At 47.1% G+C, this 16,315-nt stretch overlaps 1 protein-coding gene across 1 annotated transcript in view; it reads right to left on the minus strand.

The window, feature by feature from the left end:
- The window catches only part of ADAMTS12 (ADAM metallopeptidase with thrombospondin type 1 motif 12), a 1,230,701-nt gene that overhangs the window by 264,247 nt on the left and 950,139 nt on the right, over positions 1–16,315 (minus strand). The window contains exon 15 of the mRNA XM_063960568.1: positions 4,246–4,490. Coding sequence (XP_063816638.1) covers positions 4,246–4,490 — 245 coding nt within the window. The remainder of the gene's footprint in view (positions 1–4,245; positions 4,491–16,315) is intronic.

Below are 16,315 nucleotides of genomic sequence, written 5' to 3' on the forward strand. Positions count from 1 at the left end.
ATCAGGGTGGTGACCAGTTGTAGCTTCCTCTATTTGCTTTGACCCTGATATGAATACTATCTTTTTAGAAACCATTTTGCATATGGCTCCAGCAGTTGTGCAGCCACGGTATAGTCCAAACTGGATATATTGATTAGCAGAGTAAGTTTGTTTAATATCCTTTGACACGCTTTAAGCTTCGTGTGTTTTTTATATTTCACCATAGCTCCTTATGACATGCATGCGGGGCGAGGGTATTTACCCACTTTTGCTTTGGTGTCGCATTTGTCTTTCACCTGGTGCATAGTGAACTCAATTGACGCGATGGCTCGCCAATATATGTTTTTTGTCTTTGTTTGGTGTTCTTTGTAATGTTTGTAAAACAGTATGAATTTATATACGTATTGTTCATTGTATTGTAGAAATCAATATATGATGCCTTGTGAGCATTAACTATATGTCGAAGCTTGTCTTGAAAAAGATCCCAACAATGAGGATCGAAACGTCGACTGAATAAGCCGAATTTCCATCAATAAAATTATGTGAATTATGAAAAGTTGCTGTGAATCACTTATTGGATGAGTGCACCTCCAAAATTATTCTTTTGGACTCTAACCTATATATATATATATATATATATATATATACTGTACATATCTATTTCAAAAGCACTTTAATGTCATTTAATTAGATCAATTATCAAAGGAGACACATGGCTGACATAAACTTCACCAATCTTCAGTATTATAAATACCCAAGATTAACTCTGTATATACTGGAACACATTCTCATAACATACATAGAACGAATATACCGTACTCTTATTGGTATTCATTCACACTAATTGACTGGCAGAAAAACTACAATTTAATATATTCTCTTGGAGGGATAGAAAAGTTACAGATTTATTAAGTCTGAAGCTACCTGCTACAGACAGGAGAACAAGATTCTAGTTACATATGACTAAAATAAAACTATCCAAACGTTGGATACTTTAAAAATTTGAATATAGGACTTTGTACATTATACCTGTCTATAACAGGTAGCTGGATAAGAAATGAGAAGGTTTTCTATTCCATCTAATTACTGGTATATTGGGAGTCTAGACTTATAATGATGGAAAATGTAGAATAGCTATTCCAATAATATGTTATACACATTGGTTTTGTAATTTAAAGTAAATATTTGAACACTGGGTATTTCTAATATTTTTATATGTATTTCTTCAGACTTAATAAATCTGTATCCTCTCTATCCCTCCAAGAGAATATATTAAATTGTAGTTTTTCTGCCAGTCAATTAGTGTGAATGAATACCAATAAGAGTATATTCGTTCTATGTATGTTATGAGATTGTGTTCCAGTATTTACAGAGTTAATCTTGGGTATTTATAATACTGAAGATTGGTGAAGTTTATGTCAGCCATGTGTCTCCTTTTGATAATTGATCTAATTAAATTACAATAAAGTGCTTTTGAAATAGATATATGTATATATATATATATATATATATATATATATATATATATATTTTTTTTTTTTTTTTTTATTAGAAACTAATAGAATACCGGTGGTTCATTGTTTTATAAAGAAATATTTTTTATAAGTACATTCATTTTATATTTAGATTGTCATATTATATATGTACCTATTATAACTATAATTGGAAGCCTTATACAGGATCCATAACAGGTGTGTTAATTTTACCCTATAAAGAGGTTACTTTGGAGCAGGGAGAGTACTACCTATTGAGAAAGTCACAGGAAGTTACGAAACGCGTTTAGTTTCCCTGCAATAGCTGGAGTATTGAGGATTCTATCACAAGCCACTGTCCATTGCAGATTCACCGGTGACGGCTCCTGCATTGAGCCGCTTACAGCCATAAGCAATTGCCGCTTCATCCCGGGTAGCGATCAGCCAGAGTCAGCCGTAGCATTTACACGGCTATCACAATTACAGCTGCACAGTTTTCCACCGTCTCCCAACTGGCTGTGACCAGCCGGAGTCAGCCGCTGCAATCATTTGGTTACCGCTAGTTACAGCTGCAATCACTCGAGGACGCTCGGGTTCAACCTTCTCCTCCTACGTACATATGGGTCCCGGACAGCAGGGATAGAGTGAATAGCGGTTCCCAGCAGCGGTCTTCTATATATACAGCTGTAAATATTCTAAGACTACCTGTGGAACTGTATTTAAAGTATACGGTTGCACCTATACAATTATAACTTCTACAACAGCCTATATGGACTACAGCGCTTAAATTACTTTGTAAATTACCAGTAAAAGCATCTCTACTTCTCCAGCTATTTATTCTGACTGTGCTTTAATAAGAGGAAAAATAGATACATGCACAGCTTGATCTGTAACATATGTAGCATATTCAGTTACTAGATTTTATATCTGCTACTTTCTTTATTGTTACATGTGCCTACTATGGTTATTTTTACTAGTTAGTAATAAGTGTTTTTTAAATGTCTAAATGTGTATGAAATAAATATATATTAATTGGAACCACCGGCAATATTGAATATTTATATTGGCTCTCTAGCGCGGCCTCTTTGAATTGTTTTAAAAAACAGGCGCAATATACTTATCCCTGATACACCGATTGCTGTGTAGGGATTTGATTAAGATTACGCTCTGGTGTATCCAAGAAAACATACTTTATGACTCTATGGCTTCCCCCAGCCAGGTCGACTAAACGGGATCCGGTCTGAAGATCGACAGTGTCTAGGTCGACAATGTTTAGGTCAACCACTATAGGTCGACAGTCACTAGATCGACATGGATGGAAGGTCGACAGGGTTTCTAGGTCGACATGTGCTAGGTCGACAGGTCTAAAGGTCGACATGAGTTTTTCACATTTTTTTCTTTTTTTTTATTTTTTCATACTTAACGATCCACGTGGACTACGATTGGAACGGTAAAATGTGCCGAGCGAAGCGGTAGCGGAGCGAAGGCACCATGCCCGAAGCATGGCGAGCGAAGCGAGCCATGCGAGAGGACGCGGTGCACTAATTTGGGATCCCGGTCACTCTACGAAGAAAACGACACAAAAAAAAAATCCTCATGTCGACCTTTAGACCTATCGACCTAGCACATGTCGACCTAGAAACCCTGTCGACCTTCCATCCATGTCGACCTAGTGACTGTTGACCTATAGTGGTCGACCTAAACATTGTCGACCTAGACACTGTCGATTTGATGAACCACACCCAACTAAACAGGGGGCATAGGCAGGCTGAGGGGGCATGGAGGGGCAATTGGCCGATCGTGCAGAGCTGTGATGATGCAATTCAGCGAGAATAGTGTAATCGCCCCGCCCACTTAAGCTATGAAAGCGAGCAGATGAGGGGGAAGTGGGGGGTATGCAGGCGGATGGCCAGTTCTGAGAGACTTGAGTTCTATGCCAGGTGGCCGGGAATGCCACACGATTTTCAGGAGCCTCCCGGCCGTTCCGGGAGAGTAGGCAAGTATGAAATAAATCCACTTTGCTAAACCCAATTAAGCAACAACAGTTTTTTAAATTATAGTCTCTTTGACACTGCAGCAGACATAAAAGAGAGTCACTAACGGATAAACGTTCCAGATAAATTTGAAATCCATAAATCTAGAGACTTTGGAGAAAATGTACTAAGCAGTAAAAAGAGTGGAGAAGTGAGCCAGTGGAGAAGTTGCCCATGGCAACCCATCGGCATTGACGTAACATTTATAATTTGCATACTATAAAATTATACAGAGCAGCTGATTGGTTGCCAAGGGCAACGTCTCCACCAGCTCACTTTTCCACTATTTTCACAGCTTAGTGCATCTTCCACCTTTACCGGATGTGTACATTTATGGTCACCCTATACTTTCTTTTGCAGTCATTTTATATTTGTTTATGCGTATTAACTATGCTTTTCTTTGCAGATACCTCCACCCTGCTGCTAATCTACAACGGGAATTATTCTGCAGAGAGAGCAGCTGCACTTATTCATTCCATCTGTAACGCTCTAGAGCGGTGCTCTAAAACCTTGAACACGTTTATAAAGCCCACACCACATATGAGAATCCCCTTCAGCTAATACATCTTACATGAAGCCGTTCAAACATTTCATTTCTGTCTTGCTGAATATAAATGAGATAAAAAAAATTCCCCCAAATCCCATCATGTAACAGATAAAATTACAAAACTGTGTCAAGCAAAATACAATTATTTCAGTCTAAAATACAAGGAATATCCTTGAAGAGGGCTCAGTAGGTGCCTGGATCATTTTTTAACTACCTGTATCCAGATGGACTCATTTGTGGGCCCTGCCGCTGTCAGATTCTCCAGATCTCCATTCCTTTCATAATGAAATATAGTTCCTGCCACTTTATAATCGCCCATCCACTGTATTATGAATACGCCATTCAAGTAATATTTCTCAGGGTCTTCACTTCGTATTGCAAGGAAATTTCCTGCAGGTTCAACCTCCTCTATTTTTATTGCTCTCGCTCCTTTTGGAATGACATCAATATCAACATAACCTGGGTAAAAAATGAGATAGAAATTTAAAAGTCTATGATCACCTGTGGTACCCCCGGACTACTGTGGAACTACAAGTCCCAGCATCTCTCAAGGCCACCAGTTGCTAAGATATGCAATCCACAGCTCTATGGTCCCCCTCCTTGTTGACACCCAAGAGGCATGGCCAATATTCCCCAAGGGACTGCAGGGGTTAACTACCTTTTAGTTTTCTCTAACGTCCTAGAGGATACTGGGGTTCCATTTAGAACCATGGGCTATAGACGGGTCCACTAGGAGCCATGGGTACTTTAAGAATTTGATAATGTGGGCTGGCTCCTCCCTCTATGCCCCTCCTACCAGACTCAGTTTAGAAAATGTGCCAGGAGGAGCCGGTCACGCTGAAGGAAGCTCCTGAAGAGTTTTCTGCATTTATTTTATATGTTTGCTATTTTTAGGCAGGGCTGGTTGGCACCAGCCTGCCTGCTTCGTGAGACTTAGGGGGGAGAACGGCCCAACCTCTTGAAGGGTTAATGGCCCCGTTCCCCGCTGAAAGGACACTGAGCTCCTGAGGGAACTATACGCAAGCCCCATCACGGCGAACGTACATTCCCGCAGCACGCCGCAACGTCTAACAGAGCCAGAAGAATGAAGAGTGGCGAGTACTGAGCCGGCATCCCGGATAGCCGGGCGCCGGCCATTATGGCGGCACGAGGGTTTGGAGACGCACGGCTACTAAACGGGGTGGAATGCATCTCCGGACACAGTACACAACTGCGTCTCTGTACACTGTACACAGGGGGTCATTCCGAGTTGATCACACGTAACAACTTTTTGCTGCTCGTGCGATCAACTGGACGCCACCTATGGGGGAGTGTATTTTAGCATAGCAAGGCTGCGATCGCTTGTGCAGCCCTGCTATGCTAAAAAAGTTTTGTGTGACACTAGACTAGCCCTGCAGTTACTTACCCTGTGCAATGGATCTAGCGATGAAGGTCCCGGAATTGACGTCAGACATCCGCCCTCCAAACGCCTGGACATGCCTGCGTTTGCTGCTCCACTTCCAGAAAATGGTCAGTTGATGCCCCGGAACGCCTTCCGCCTGTCACTCTTCGTTATTCTTGTCGTTGACCAGCGACGGCCATCGCTGGGCAATGACGCGCGTGCGCATTGCAGCAGGCGCACATGCGCAGAACTGACCCGTTCACACCGCTGCGAAGAGCCGCAGGTCGGAATGACCCCCACAGTACCCAGACTGGCAAACACAGCCTTAAAACGGTTTTGCTCATTTTTAAGCACAAAAATTACCTCAACCAGTATAAAAAAAGTGGGAAGACCGTACGCCATTGAAGGGGTGGGGATTCACTCTGAGAGGATTCAGCAACTCACCAGCGCCATTTTCCCTTTGCAGTGGACACAGACGCTGACTGACAGGGATGCGCAGCTCCTACAGTGTGACTCCAAATTACCTCAGCGGCAGCGGTGCAAGTGGGCGGGTATGCACGGGTACGCGTACCCTTAAGAATTTAGCTGTGGGTATGCCGTACCCACCGTCGCTAGGCCGCTGCTCCTTCCCTCCGATGCTGCTCACCGTGCTGCTGCTGTGAGGGGAGGAGAGTGCAGCGTGCGCCTCTCCTACCCCTCAGTGTCTATCTTCAATTCGGCACGGGCCCATGAGCCAATCAGAGCTCGCAGACCGGCAGCCAAGTCTCCTGATTGGCTGCCGGACCACGAGCTTTGATTGGCTCACGGATCAGCGCCTAATTGAAGGTAGACACCCGCACCACCACCGGAGACTGAGGGGCAGGAGAGGCGCACGCTGCGCTCTCCTCCGCTCACACACAGGACAGTAGCAGCGCGGTAAGCAGCAGGGGAAGGGGGGGACGACGACACTGTGAGGACATGTGTACCTGGCACTGGGGGCATTTTTGTATCTGGCACTAGGGGCATATCTGGCACTGGGGGCATATCTGGTACTGCGGGGACATGTGTATCTGGCACTAGGGTCATTTCTGTATCTGGCACTAGGGGTATCTCTGGCACTGTGGGGGCATTTCTGTATCTGGCACTGGGGGCTTATCTGGCATTGGGGGGACATGTGTATCTGGCACTGGGTGCATATATGTATCTGGCACTGGGGGCATATCTGGCACTGTGGGGGCATTTCTGTATCTGGCACTGGGGGGCAATGTATATCTGGCACCCTGGTGGGCAATGTGTATCTGGCACTGTGAGCCAATGTATATCTGGCACTCTGGGGGCATTTGTGTATCTGGCACTGTGGGGCAATGTGTATCTGGTACTGTGGGGCAATGTGTATCTGTCACTGTGGGGCAATGTATATCTGGCACTGTGAGGCAATGTGTATCTGGCACTGTGAGGCAATGTGTATCTGGCACTGTGAGGCAATGTGTATCTGGCATTGTGAGGCAATGTGTATCTGGCACTGTGAGGCAATGTGTATCTGGCATTGTGGGGCAATGTGTATCTGGTACTGTGGGGCAATGTGTATCTGTCACTGTGGGGCAATGTATATCTGGCACTGTCGGGCATTGTATATCTGGCACTGTGGGGCAACGTGTATCTGGCACTATTGGGGTCATATGTGTATCTGCCCCCCCCCTCCATATGTGTATCACGCCCCCATTTTTCTTGGGCACGCCCCATGTGGCATTTGGCCACACCCATTTTTGGCGCACGAAATCGAGCGCACACAGTACCTATATTTTTTCTATTTGCACCACTGCTCGGGGGTCATAGCAGGGGGGGAGGGATTATTAGTGTACTAAGTCCCCTATCAGGGTACTTGGTCTGCGACCCAGATAAGCTTGGAATTAGCAGTGAGGGCGCAGTGGGGGCTGGCTCCAACAACTCTGTGTCTCCCTGAAGGGCTCTTTGTGGGTTAATTGTGCCTAACCTTTTCTTGTGTGTGTGTGCTGTCACAATTACATTATGTCAGGCAAAGAATGTGTTTCATGTACAGCGGAGTATATTTCCTCATCAGGGGGCTCACTACTGGGTGCTCAGGGCAGTGCACCTTCCCAGAATAGCGGGGCTGAACCAGAGTGGGTTAAGTCTCTTAAAGAAAGGATCTCTACTCTTTCTACAAAATTGTCCCGCAATGAGAAAGAGATGCAATACTTAAAACAGACTGTGGATAAGTTTATGAACAGAGACTCAGGGGTATATTCAATAACTGTCGGAAGCTGCCGTCTTGTCAGCCGCCGATCAGCGTGCATTGTCGGAAACTGGGCCAAACCCGACAGGTTTAAGCCCCGTTTCCGACAATCTCAATCCAACTTTAAAAAAAGTCGGATTGAGATATGTGATCTGAGAGAAGGAGACGGGGAGAGCAGGGACCCAGCGGCAGCGTCCACCCGGCTCCAGCAAGCGACGTCCCGCTTGCTGGAGCAGGGTGGACGCTGCCGTGAGCCTCCACTGCTGCAGCCGCTGCTCCCCCGTCTCCTCCTCTCCTCCGCCGTCCGATCCGTCTCCTCCGCTTCTCCCCCCCCCCTCCCGGCGCCACAGACATCATCTCACCTCCGGCGCCGCATCCCGCTTCCCCCACAGCTCTGGCGCCGGAGCCCAATCCCCCCTCACCCCCGGCGCCGCAGACCGCTCCCCTCCCCGCAGACCGCTCCGTCTGCCGCTGCTGTCAGCGCACCCGCAGTGCTGACAGCAGCAGTAGCAGCAGGACACGGGAGCGGCCAAATCCGACAGTCGGATTTGGCCGCTCTTTTGAATAGGGGTTGTCGGGTCCATTCCGACAACTGCATGTCGGAATGGACCCGACTTTTATTGAATATACCCCTCAGTCCCCAAAACAGCACCTCAATCCCCTCCCATTTGTCCGCAAAAGTGATTTCTGCAGTATCCTGCAGTCTGACTCTGACGATGACAGGTCAGACATGGAGGAGGGGGAGGTGGACTCAGAGGGGGATGGGGATGCTGCTCTGGCACAGGGAATAGAGGTTCTTATAGACCGTGCTTAAAGTGGTCCTAGAGAGGTGGTGGAACTCACCCCCCCTCCCCACGGCGCCCATGTAATAAAGGTATTGCCGCAAAAAAGGGGCATGGTCTCAAAAAGGGGCGTGGTCACACAATAGTAATAATGCCTACAGTAGTAGCATTCCATAATACACATAATGCCCACAGCAGTAGCGCCCCTTATACAATGCCCATAGTAGTAGCACCCCATAATACACAATGCCCACAGCAGTAGCGCCCCTTATACAATGCCCACAGTAGTAGCACCCCATAATACACATAATGCCCACAGCAGTAGCGCCCCTTATACAATGCCCACAGTAGTAGCACCCCATAATACACATAATGCCCACAGCAGTAGCGCCCCTTATACAATGCCCATAGTAGTAGTGCTCCTTATGCAATGTCCACTGTACTGGTAGTGCTCACAGTGGTAGTGCCCCTTATATAGAGCCCATAGTAGTGGTGCCCCTTATGGAATGCCCGCTTTAGTAGTGCCCCTTATGTCCCCAGGAGTGATGCCACTGATGAAGTGCCCCCTTTACAATGCCCTCATTAGTAGTGCCCCCAGTAGTAATGCCCTTAATGGTAATGCCCATGTGTAGTATTGCTCCCAGTAGTAATGTTGCCTGTAGTAATGCCCCCAGTCGTTTAGCCCCCTTTAGTTTAGCCCCAGTAGTTATGTCCCCAGTGGTAACGCCCCTGCAGTTATAACCCCAGTAGTTTACCCCCCCCCCCCCTTTAGTTTAGTCTCCCAGTGCCCAGTGGTAATGCCCCCAGTAGTTTAGCCCCAGTAGTTTGCCCCTTGTAGTTTAGCCACCAGTAGTAATGCCCCCTTGTAGTTTAGCCCCTGTAGTCATGCCCCCAGTAGTTTAACCCCTGTAGTTATGCCCCTTGTAGTTTAGCCCCCATTAGTAATGACCCCAGTAGTAATGCCTCCAAGTAGTAATGGCCCCAGTAGTTTAGCCCCTGTAGTTATGCCCCCAGTAGTTTAGCCCCCCAGTAGTAATGTCCCTGTAGTTACACCCCCAGTAGTAATGCCCCTTTAGTTATGCCCTCAGTAGTCATGCCCTCAAGTAGTTTGCTCCCAGTAGCTTGCCCCCTTGTAGTTTGCCCCCAGTAGCTTGCCCCCTTGTAGCTTGCCCCCAGTAGATGCCCCCCAGTAGTTTGCCCCCAGTAAGAGCCGGCCATAGGCATAGGCAAATTAGGCAATTGCCTAGGGCATTTGATATGCCTAGGGGCATCAGCAGCTTCTGCTGATTAAAATGACATGCAGCATGCCTATATTCTGTGTGTAGCATTTCATATGCAGATACAGCCACAGTCTCACACAGTATATAGGCATGCTGCATATCATTTTAATAAACAGCAGCTGCTTGTGCATCCTAGCCACATAGCAATGCATTTTCATTAAAAAAAATGTGCCCGACGTTAGCATTGAGGCAAGATTTATGAGGACACATCTGTATCCAAGCAGAGGCAGAGGTCACAGTGTTAGTGGCAGTGTGAGTGCTGTGTGCATGTGAGTGGGTTGGTTGTGCAATAGTGTTCGGAATATGTGTAAGGAGCATTATGTGTGTCATGTAATAATGCATTAATAATGTGCAACATATGTGTAAGGGACACTATGTGTGTCATTATGTGTATAAGGGCATTAATAATGTGCGGCATATGTGTAACAGGGTACTACTGTATGTGTCATTATGTGTATAGGGGCACTAATAGTGTGCAGCAAATGTGTAGGGGGCACTATGTATGTCATGTGTATAAGGGCATTAATAATGTGCGGCATATGTGTAAGGGACATTATGTGTAAAAGGACATTAATAAAGGTTGTCATAATGTGTAAGGCACATTATGTTTATAAGGACATTAATAATGTGTCTCATATGTGTTAGGGGCATTACTGTGTGGCATTATGTGTTTAAGGTGCTCTACTATGTGGCGTTGCATATAGAAAGGGCACTACTGTGTCGTCTAATGTGAATAAAGAGCAATAGGGTGTGGTGTAATGTGAATAAGGAGCAATTCAGTGCGATGTAAGGGGCTCTACAGTGTGATGTAAGGGGCAATGTGAATAAGGGGCTCTACTGTGAGGAGTAATGTTTATAAGGTAAAGTGATACTACTGTGGGATGTAATATGAATTATGGAAACTATCGCATGATCAAATGTGAATAAATGTGAATGAAGTTGCAGTACTGTGTGGCGTAATTGGAATTGGGGCTAATCTTGTGTGGCCATGCCCCTTGCCAGCAAAAACCCACCCCTTGTTGGGCTGTGCGCCAAATGTGCGAACTGTTCCTATTTAAAATATAGGGGGTACAAACACCAAAATAAGGACTGATATGGGTGGCGGGTGATGGTGCTGGGAAAGAAGTGCAAGGTCAGAGGCGGAACTAGTGGCGGTGCTAGGGGGCACCAGCCAAAATCTTGCCTAGGGCATCATATTGGTTAGGGCCAGCTCTGCCCCCAGTAGATACCCCCCAGTAGTAATGTCCCCCAGTAGTTTGCCCCCAGTAGTAATGCCCCCAAGTAGATGCGCAGCTACACTAAGGAAAAAAACAAACAAAAATCATAACATTCACGAAGCCCTGCTCCTGTGTCTGACTGCTGCAGTCCTCTGGGCGTCCGCTCCTCGGCACTATGGGAGAGAAGTCATGACGTCTCTCCCATAGCGTACACTGACAGCGCCGGAAGCCGAAACTCAGTAGTGAGCTCCTGCCTCAGGCCGCCGCTGTGGAGAGAGAGCTGGGCGCCCGCTGTTAACACAATCTCAGCGGGCGCCCGGCATCTCCCTGCGGTGCCGACACACATCGGGTTAGGTGAATGCAGATCCGCCCCGTTCCGGCTCACTTTAACCCCTGCTTATAGAGGCTCTCAGAGATGTTCTGCATATTCCTGATAAGGTGTCAGAGGAGTGTCAGGAATCTTATTTTAATGTAAAAAAAAAAGTCCTCAGTCACTTTTCCTGCGTCAAAGGAATTGAATACCCTCTTTGAAGAACCATGGGTTAATCCTGATAAGAAATTTAAAATCCCTAAAAGCTTGCTCTTATCTTTTCCTTTTCCTTTGGTAGATAGGAAAAAATGGGAAAATCCGTCCATAGTGGACGCATCAGTCTCTAGGCTGTCACGAAAGATTGTATTGGCTGTCCCTGAGGTAGCCTCCCTAAAAGACACGGCTGATCATAAAATTGAGACTACACTCAAATCATTGTACACAGCTGCTGGGATGGCACAAAGACCCACTATTGCATGTGCGTGGATCACAAAAGCCATTGCTAAATGGTCAGGTAACCTAATTGAGGAGTTAGATTCCTTGCCTAGGGGGGATGTTGTTTTACTCCTGCAGCATATACAGGACTCTGCAAACTTTATGGTGGAGGTCATAAAAGAGATAGGCTTGCTTAACGCACGCACCACCACTATCGCAGTGATGGCATGCAGATGCTTGTGGCTACGCCAGTGGACTGCTGATGCGGACTCCAGGAAAGGCGTGGAAGGCCTACCAAGGGAGAGGCCTTGTTTGGAGATGAACTAGACAAATGGCTCTCCAAAGCTACTGCGGGTAAGTCTACGTATCTTCCTTCCGCATTTCCCCCCCAACCAAGAAGGCTTATTCAGCTTCTAAGTTGCAGTCCTTTCGGACGGCCATGTTCAAGGGCAAATCCAGAGGTGCTTCTACGTTCTCCAGCGGCGCAAGAGGTAAACCATGCAAACCAGCAACTGCAGGCACTCAGGAACAGAGCTCAGGCTCTGCTTCCTTCAGCATGACGGTGGACCGCAATGCCTGGAAGGCTGTCAGGTGGGAGCCCGACTACGATTCTTCAGTCAGATCTGGTCAAGTTCGTGCCAGGATCCCTGGGTCATGGATCTTATTTTCCAGGGCTACAGACTGGAGTTCCAAGTGCTCCCACCTCACAGATTCTTCATATAAGGCTTACCAGTTTCACAAGAGGCAAGTATAACTTTACAGCATGCCATCCAAAAACTGGTACAGACTCAAGTCATTGTTCCAGTTCCACCTCATCTGCAAAACAAGGGGTACTATTCCAACCTGTTTGTAGTACCGAAGCCGGACGGTTCGGTAAGGCCGATTCTGAACCTCAAGTCATTGAACTCATACTTACGAGTGTTCAAATTCAAGATGGAGTCTCTGAGAGCGGTGATCTCAGGTCTGGAGGAAGGGGAATTCCTAGCGTCTCTGGATATCAAGGATGCATATCTTCACATTCCAATCTGGCCGCCTCATCAGGCTTATCTACGGTTTGCACTGCAGGACTGTCACTATCAATTCCAGGCCCTGCCATTTGGTCTCTCCACAGCACCGAGGGTATTCACCAAGGTGGTGGCAGAAATGTTTCTACTCCGCAAACAGGGATTGAACATAATTCCGTACCTGGACGATCTCCTGATAAAAACACCATACAGGGAAAGGTTGCTGGACAGCATTGGTCTCTCAACCAAACTCCTCCAGGATCAAGGGTGGATTCTGAACCTTCCGAAATCTCACCTGGAGCCAACACGGAGGCTTCCATTCCTGGGAATGATACTGGACACACAGTCACAGAAAGTGTTCCTTCCATTGGAAAAGGCATTGGTAATCCAGTCAATGGTTCGGGATGTCCTGAAGCCAACCCGGATATCGGTGCATCTATGCATTCGCCTTCTGGGGAAAATGGTGGCCGCTTACTACGCGCTTTAATACGGAAGTTTCATGCAAGACCCTTCCAGCTCGATCTGTTGGACAACTGGTTCGGATCGCATCTTCACATGCACCAGAGGATCCGTCTGTCGCCAAAAGCCAGGATCTCCCTTCTGTGGTGGCTACAGACTTCTCACCTCGTCGAGGGTCGCAGGTTCGGAATTCAGAACTGGATTCTGTTAACCACAGATGGGGTGCAGTTTCAAGGAAGATGGTCAAGTTAGGAAGTCATCCTTCCAATCAACATTCTGGAACTCAGGGCCATATACAACGCCCTTCTGCAGGCCTCACATCTTCTTCAAAATCGGGCCATTCAGGTCCAGTCGGACAATGTGACGTGGTGACGTACATAAACCGACAGGGCGCAACGAAAAAAAGCAGAGCAGCAATGTCGTAGGTGTCAAGAATTCTCCTCTGGGCAGAAAAAAACGCTGTGGCGTTGTCAGCAGTCTTCATTCCGGGAGTTGACAACTGGGAAGCGGACTTCCTCAGCAGACACGACCTGCACCCAGGGGAGTGGGACCTTCAACCGGAAGTGTTCAGGTGCTTGACACATCAATGGGGATATCCGCAGATCGACATGAGGCCTCTCGTCTCAACAAGAAGCTCAGGCGGTATTGTTCCAGGTCGAGAGACCCACAGGCAGTGGCAGTAGACGCCCTGACGACTCCATGGGTCTATCAGATGGTGTATGTGTTTGCTCCACTCCCTCTGATCCCAAGAATTCTAAAGCGAATAAAAAGGGAAAAGGTTCAAGCAATACTTATTGCTCCGGACTGGCCTAGAAGGGCCTGGTATGCGGACCTTCTGGAGATGCTCCTCGAAGATCCGTGGCCTCTACCTCTTCGCAAGGATCTTCTGCAACAGGGCCCATTCGTGTATCAGGACTTGCTGCGGCTACGTTTGACGACATGGAAGTTGAACAGCTGATTCTAGCCTGGAAAGGGATCCCTAACAAGGTTATCCCGACTATGATCCAAGCCAGGAAGGGGGTTAACGTCTAAGCATTACCATCGTATTTGGAAGAAATACGTCTCTTGGTGTGAGAGCAGAAATTATTCTGTGGTGGAATTTCATCTGGGACGTTTCCTGCTTTTTCTGCAAGCAGGTGTGGATGTGGGCCTATGTCAGGCTTCATAAAAGTCCAGATTTCGTCCTTGTCCATTTTCTTTCAAAGACAATTGGCTTCTCTTCCTGAGGTCCAGACTTTCTTGAAAGGTGTTCTGAACATCAAACCTCCCTTTGTGCCTCCCACGGCACCTTGGGATCTCAATGTGATGCTGCAGTTCCTCCAATCGGACTGGTTTGAACCGTTACATGAGGTGGACGTAAAATATCTTACATGGAAGACCGTCACACTGTTGGTCTTGGATTCAGCAAGACGCATGTTGGAGCTGGGGGCTTTGTCTCACAAAAGTCTCTATTTAATTTTCCATGAGGACAGAGCTGAACTCAGAACTCATCAGCAAGTTCTTCCTAAAGTGGTGTCTGCGTTTCACATCAACCAACCTATTGTGGTTCCGGTTGTTATCAACACCTCTGCTACTTCAAAGTCTTTGGATGTTGTGAAGGCTTTGAAGGTGAATGTAAAGCGAACAGCTCATCACAGAAAATCGGACTCGCTGTTTGTTTTTTTATGATCCCAATAAAATTGGGTGTACTACTTCAAAGCCAACAATTGCACGCTGGATCAGGCTTATTATCCAGCATGCTTATTCCACGGCAGGTTTGCCATGTCCAAAATCTGTACAGGCCCACTCTACTAGGTCAGTGGGATCTTCCTGGGTGGCTGCCCGGGGTGTCTCGGCTTTACAGCTCTGCCGAGCAGCTACTTGGTCTCTTTCGAACACGTTTGCTAAGTTCTACAAGTTCAATACTTTGGCATCTGTGCACCTTCATCCGCTCTCCATGGCATCCCATCACAGAGGAGAAGTGGCATCCTGTCACAGAGGAGAAGCGGGTGGGACAATGACGCGATCTGCGCTAAATCGCATCATCGTAGCCCCGCCCCCACTTTACAATGCTGGTAAGGTGGGAATTGTAAAGCAATGGGCAGGGCTACAATAATGCGGTCACGTCACCACACCCCCGTACCACCTCCTCCAAATCCGCTTCTATGTGACTCGTTGCTCCCTCCCGGAGGGAACGGCAAAAAAGTAGGCAAGTATGGACCCTTATGTCAGTAGGTCTCCCAGGGATATGCCGACCCCGGCGACTCAGGGACATTTCAGCTAAAGTCAATATGACAGAAAGTCTGGGGAAAGCGAGTAACCGGTTCCCATACCACCAGTCAGCAGGGCCTTATGCGAAGGAGGACTCTAATTATAGTAAGCAGTGTGGCCGAGGTACAGGTCCCTGGTAGTCTCAGCTACAGGACAGTGTCCATATTACAGTGCCTGGAAAATCTGAGAGAATAGCACCATCTAGTGCGTGGATTCAAATATACAGCTCCAATTGCTTTGTGTAACGTAAACCAGTGGAGTACATTTAGGGCCTAATTCAGACCTGATCACAGCAGCAAATTTGTTAGCTAATGGACAAAACCATGGCCCTCATTCCGAGTTGTTCGCTCGGTAAAAATCTTCGCATCGCAGCGATTTTCCGCTTAATGCGCATGCGCAATGTCCGCACTGCGACTGTGCCAAGTAAATTTGCTATGCAGTTAGGAATTTTACTCACGGCATTTTCATCGTTCTGGCGATCGTAATGTGATTGACAGGAAATGGGTGTTACTGGGTGGAAACAGGCCGTTTTATGGGCATGTGGGAAAAAACGCTACCGTTTCCGGAAAAAACGCAGGAGTGGCCGGAGAAACGGAGGAGTGTCTGGCCGAACGCTGGGTGTGTTTGTGACGTCAAACCAGGAACGACAAGCACTGAACTGATCGCAGATGCCGAGTAAGTCTTGAGCTACTCAGAAACTGCTACGAGGTGTGTAATCGCAATATTGCGAATACATCGTTCGCAATTTTAAGATGCTAAGATTCACTCCCAGTAGGCGGCGGCTTAGCATGAGCAAATCTGCTAAAATCCGCTTGCGAGCGAACAACTCGGAATGAGGGCCCATGTGCAGTGCAGGGTGGGCAGATATAACATGTGAGAGAGAATTAGATTTGGGTGGGGTGTGTTCAAACTGAAATCTACATTGCAGTGTAA

This window comes from Pseudophryne corroboree, chromosome 1 (assembly GCF_028390025.1).
Source record: "Pseudophryne corroboree isolate aPseCor3 chromosome 1, aPseCor3.hap2, whole genome shotgun sequence".
NCBI lineage: Eukaryota > Metazoa > Chordata > Amphibia > Anura > Myobatrachidae > Pseudophryne > Pseudophryne corroboree.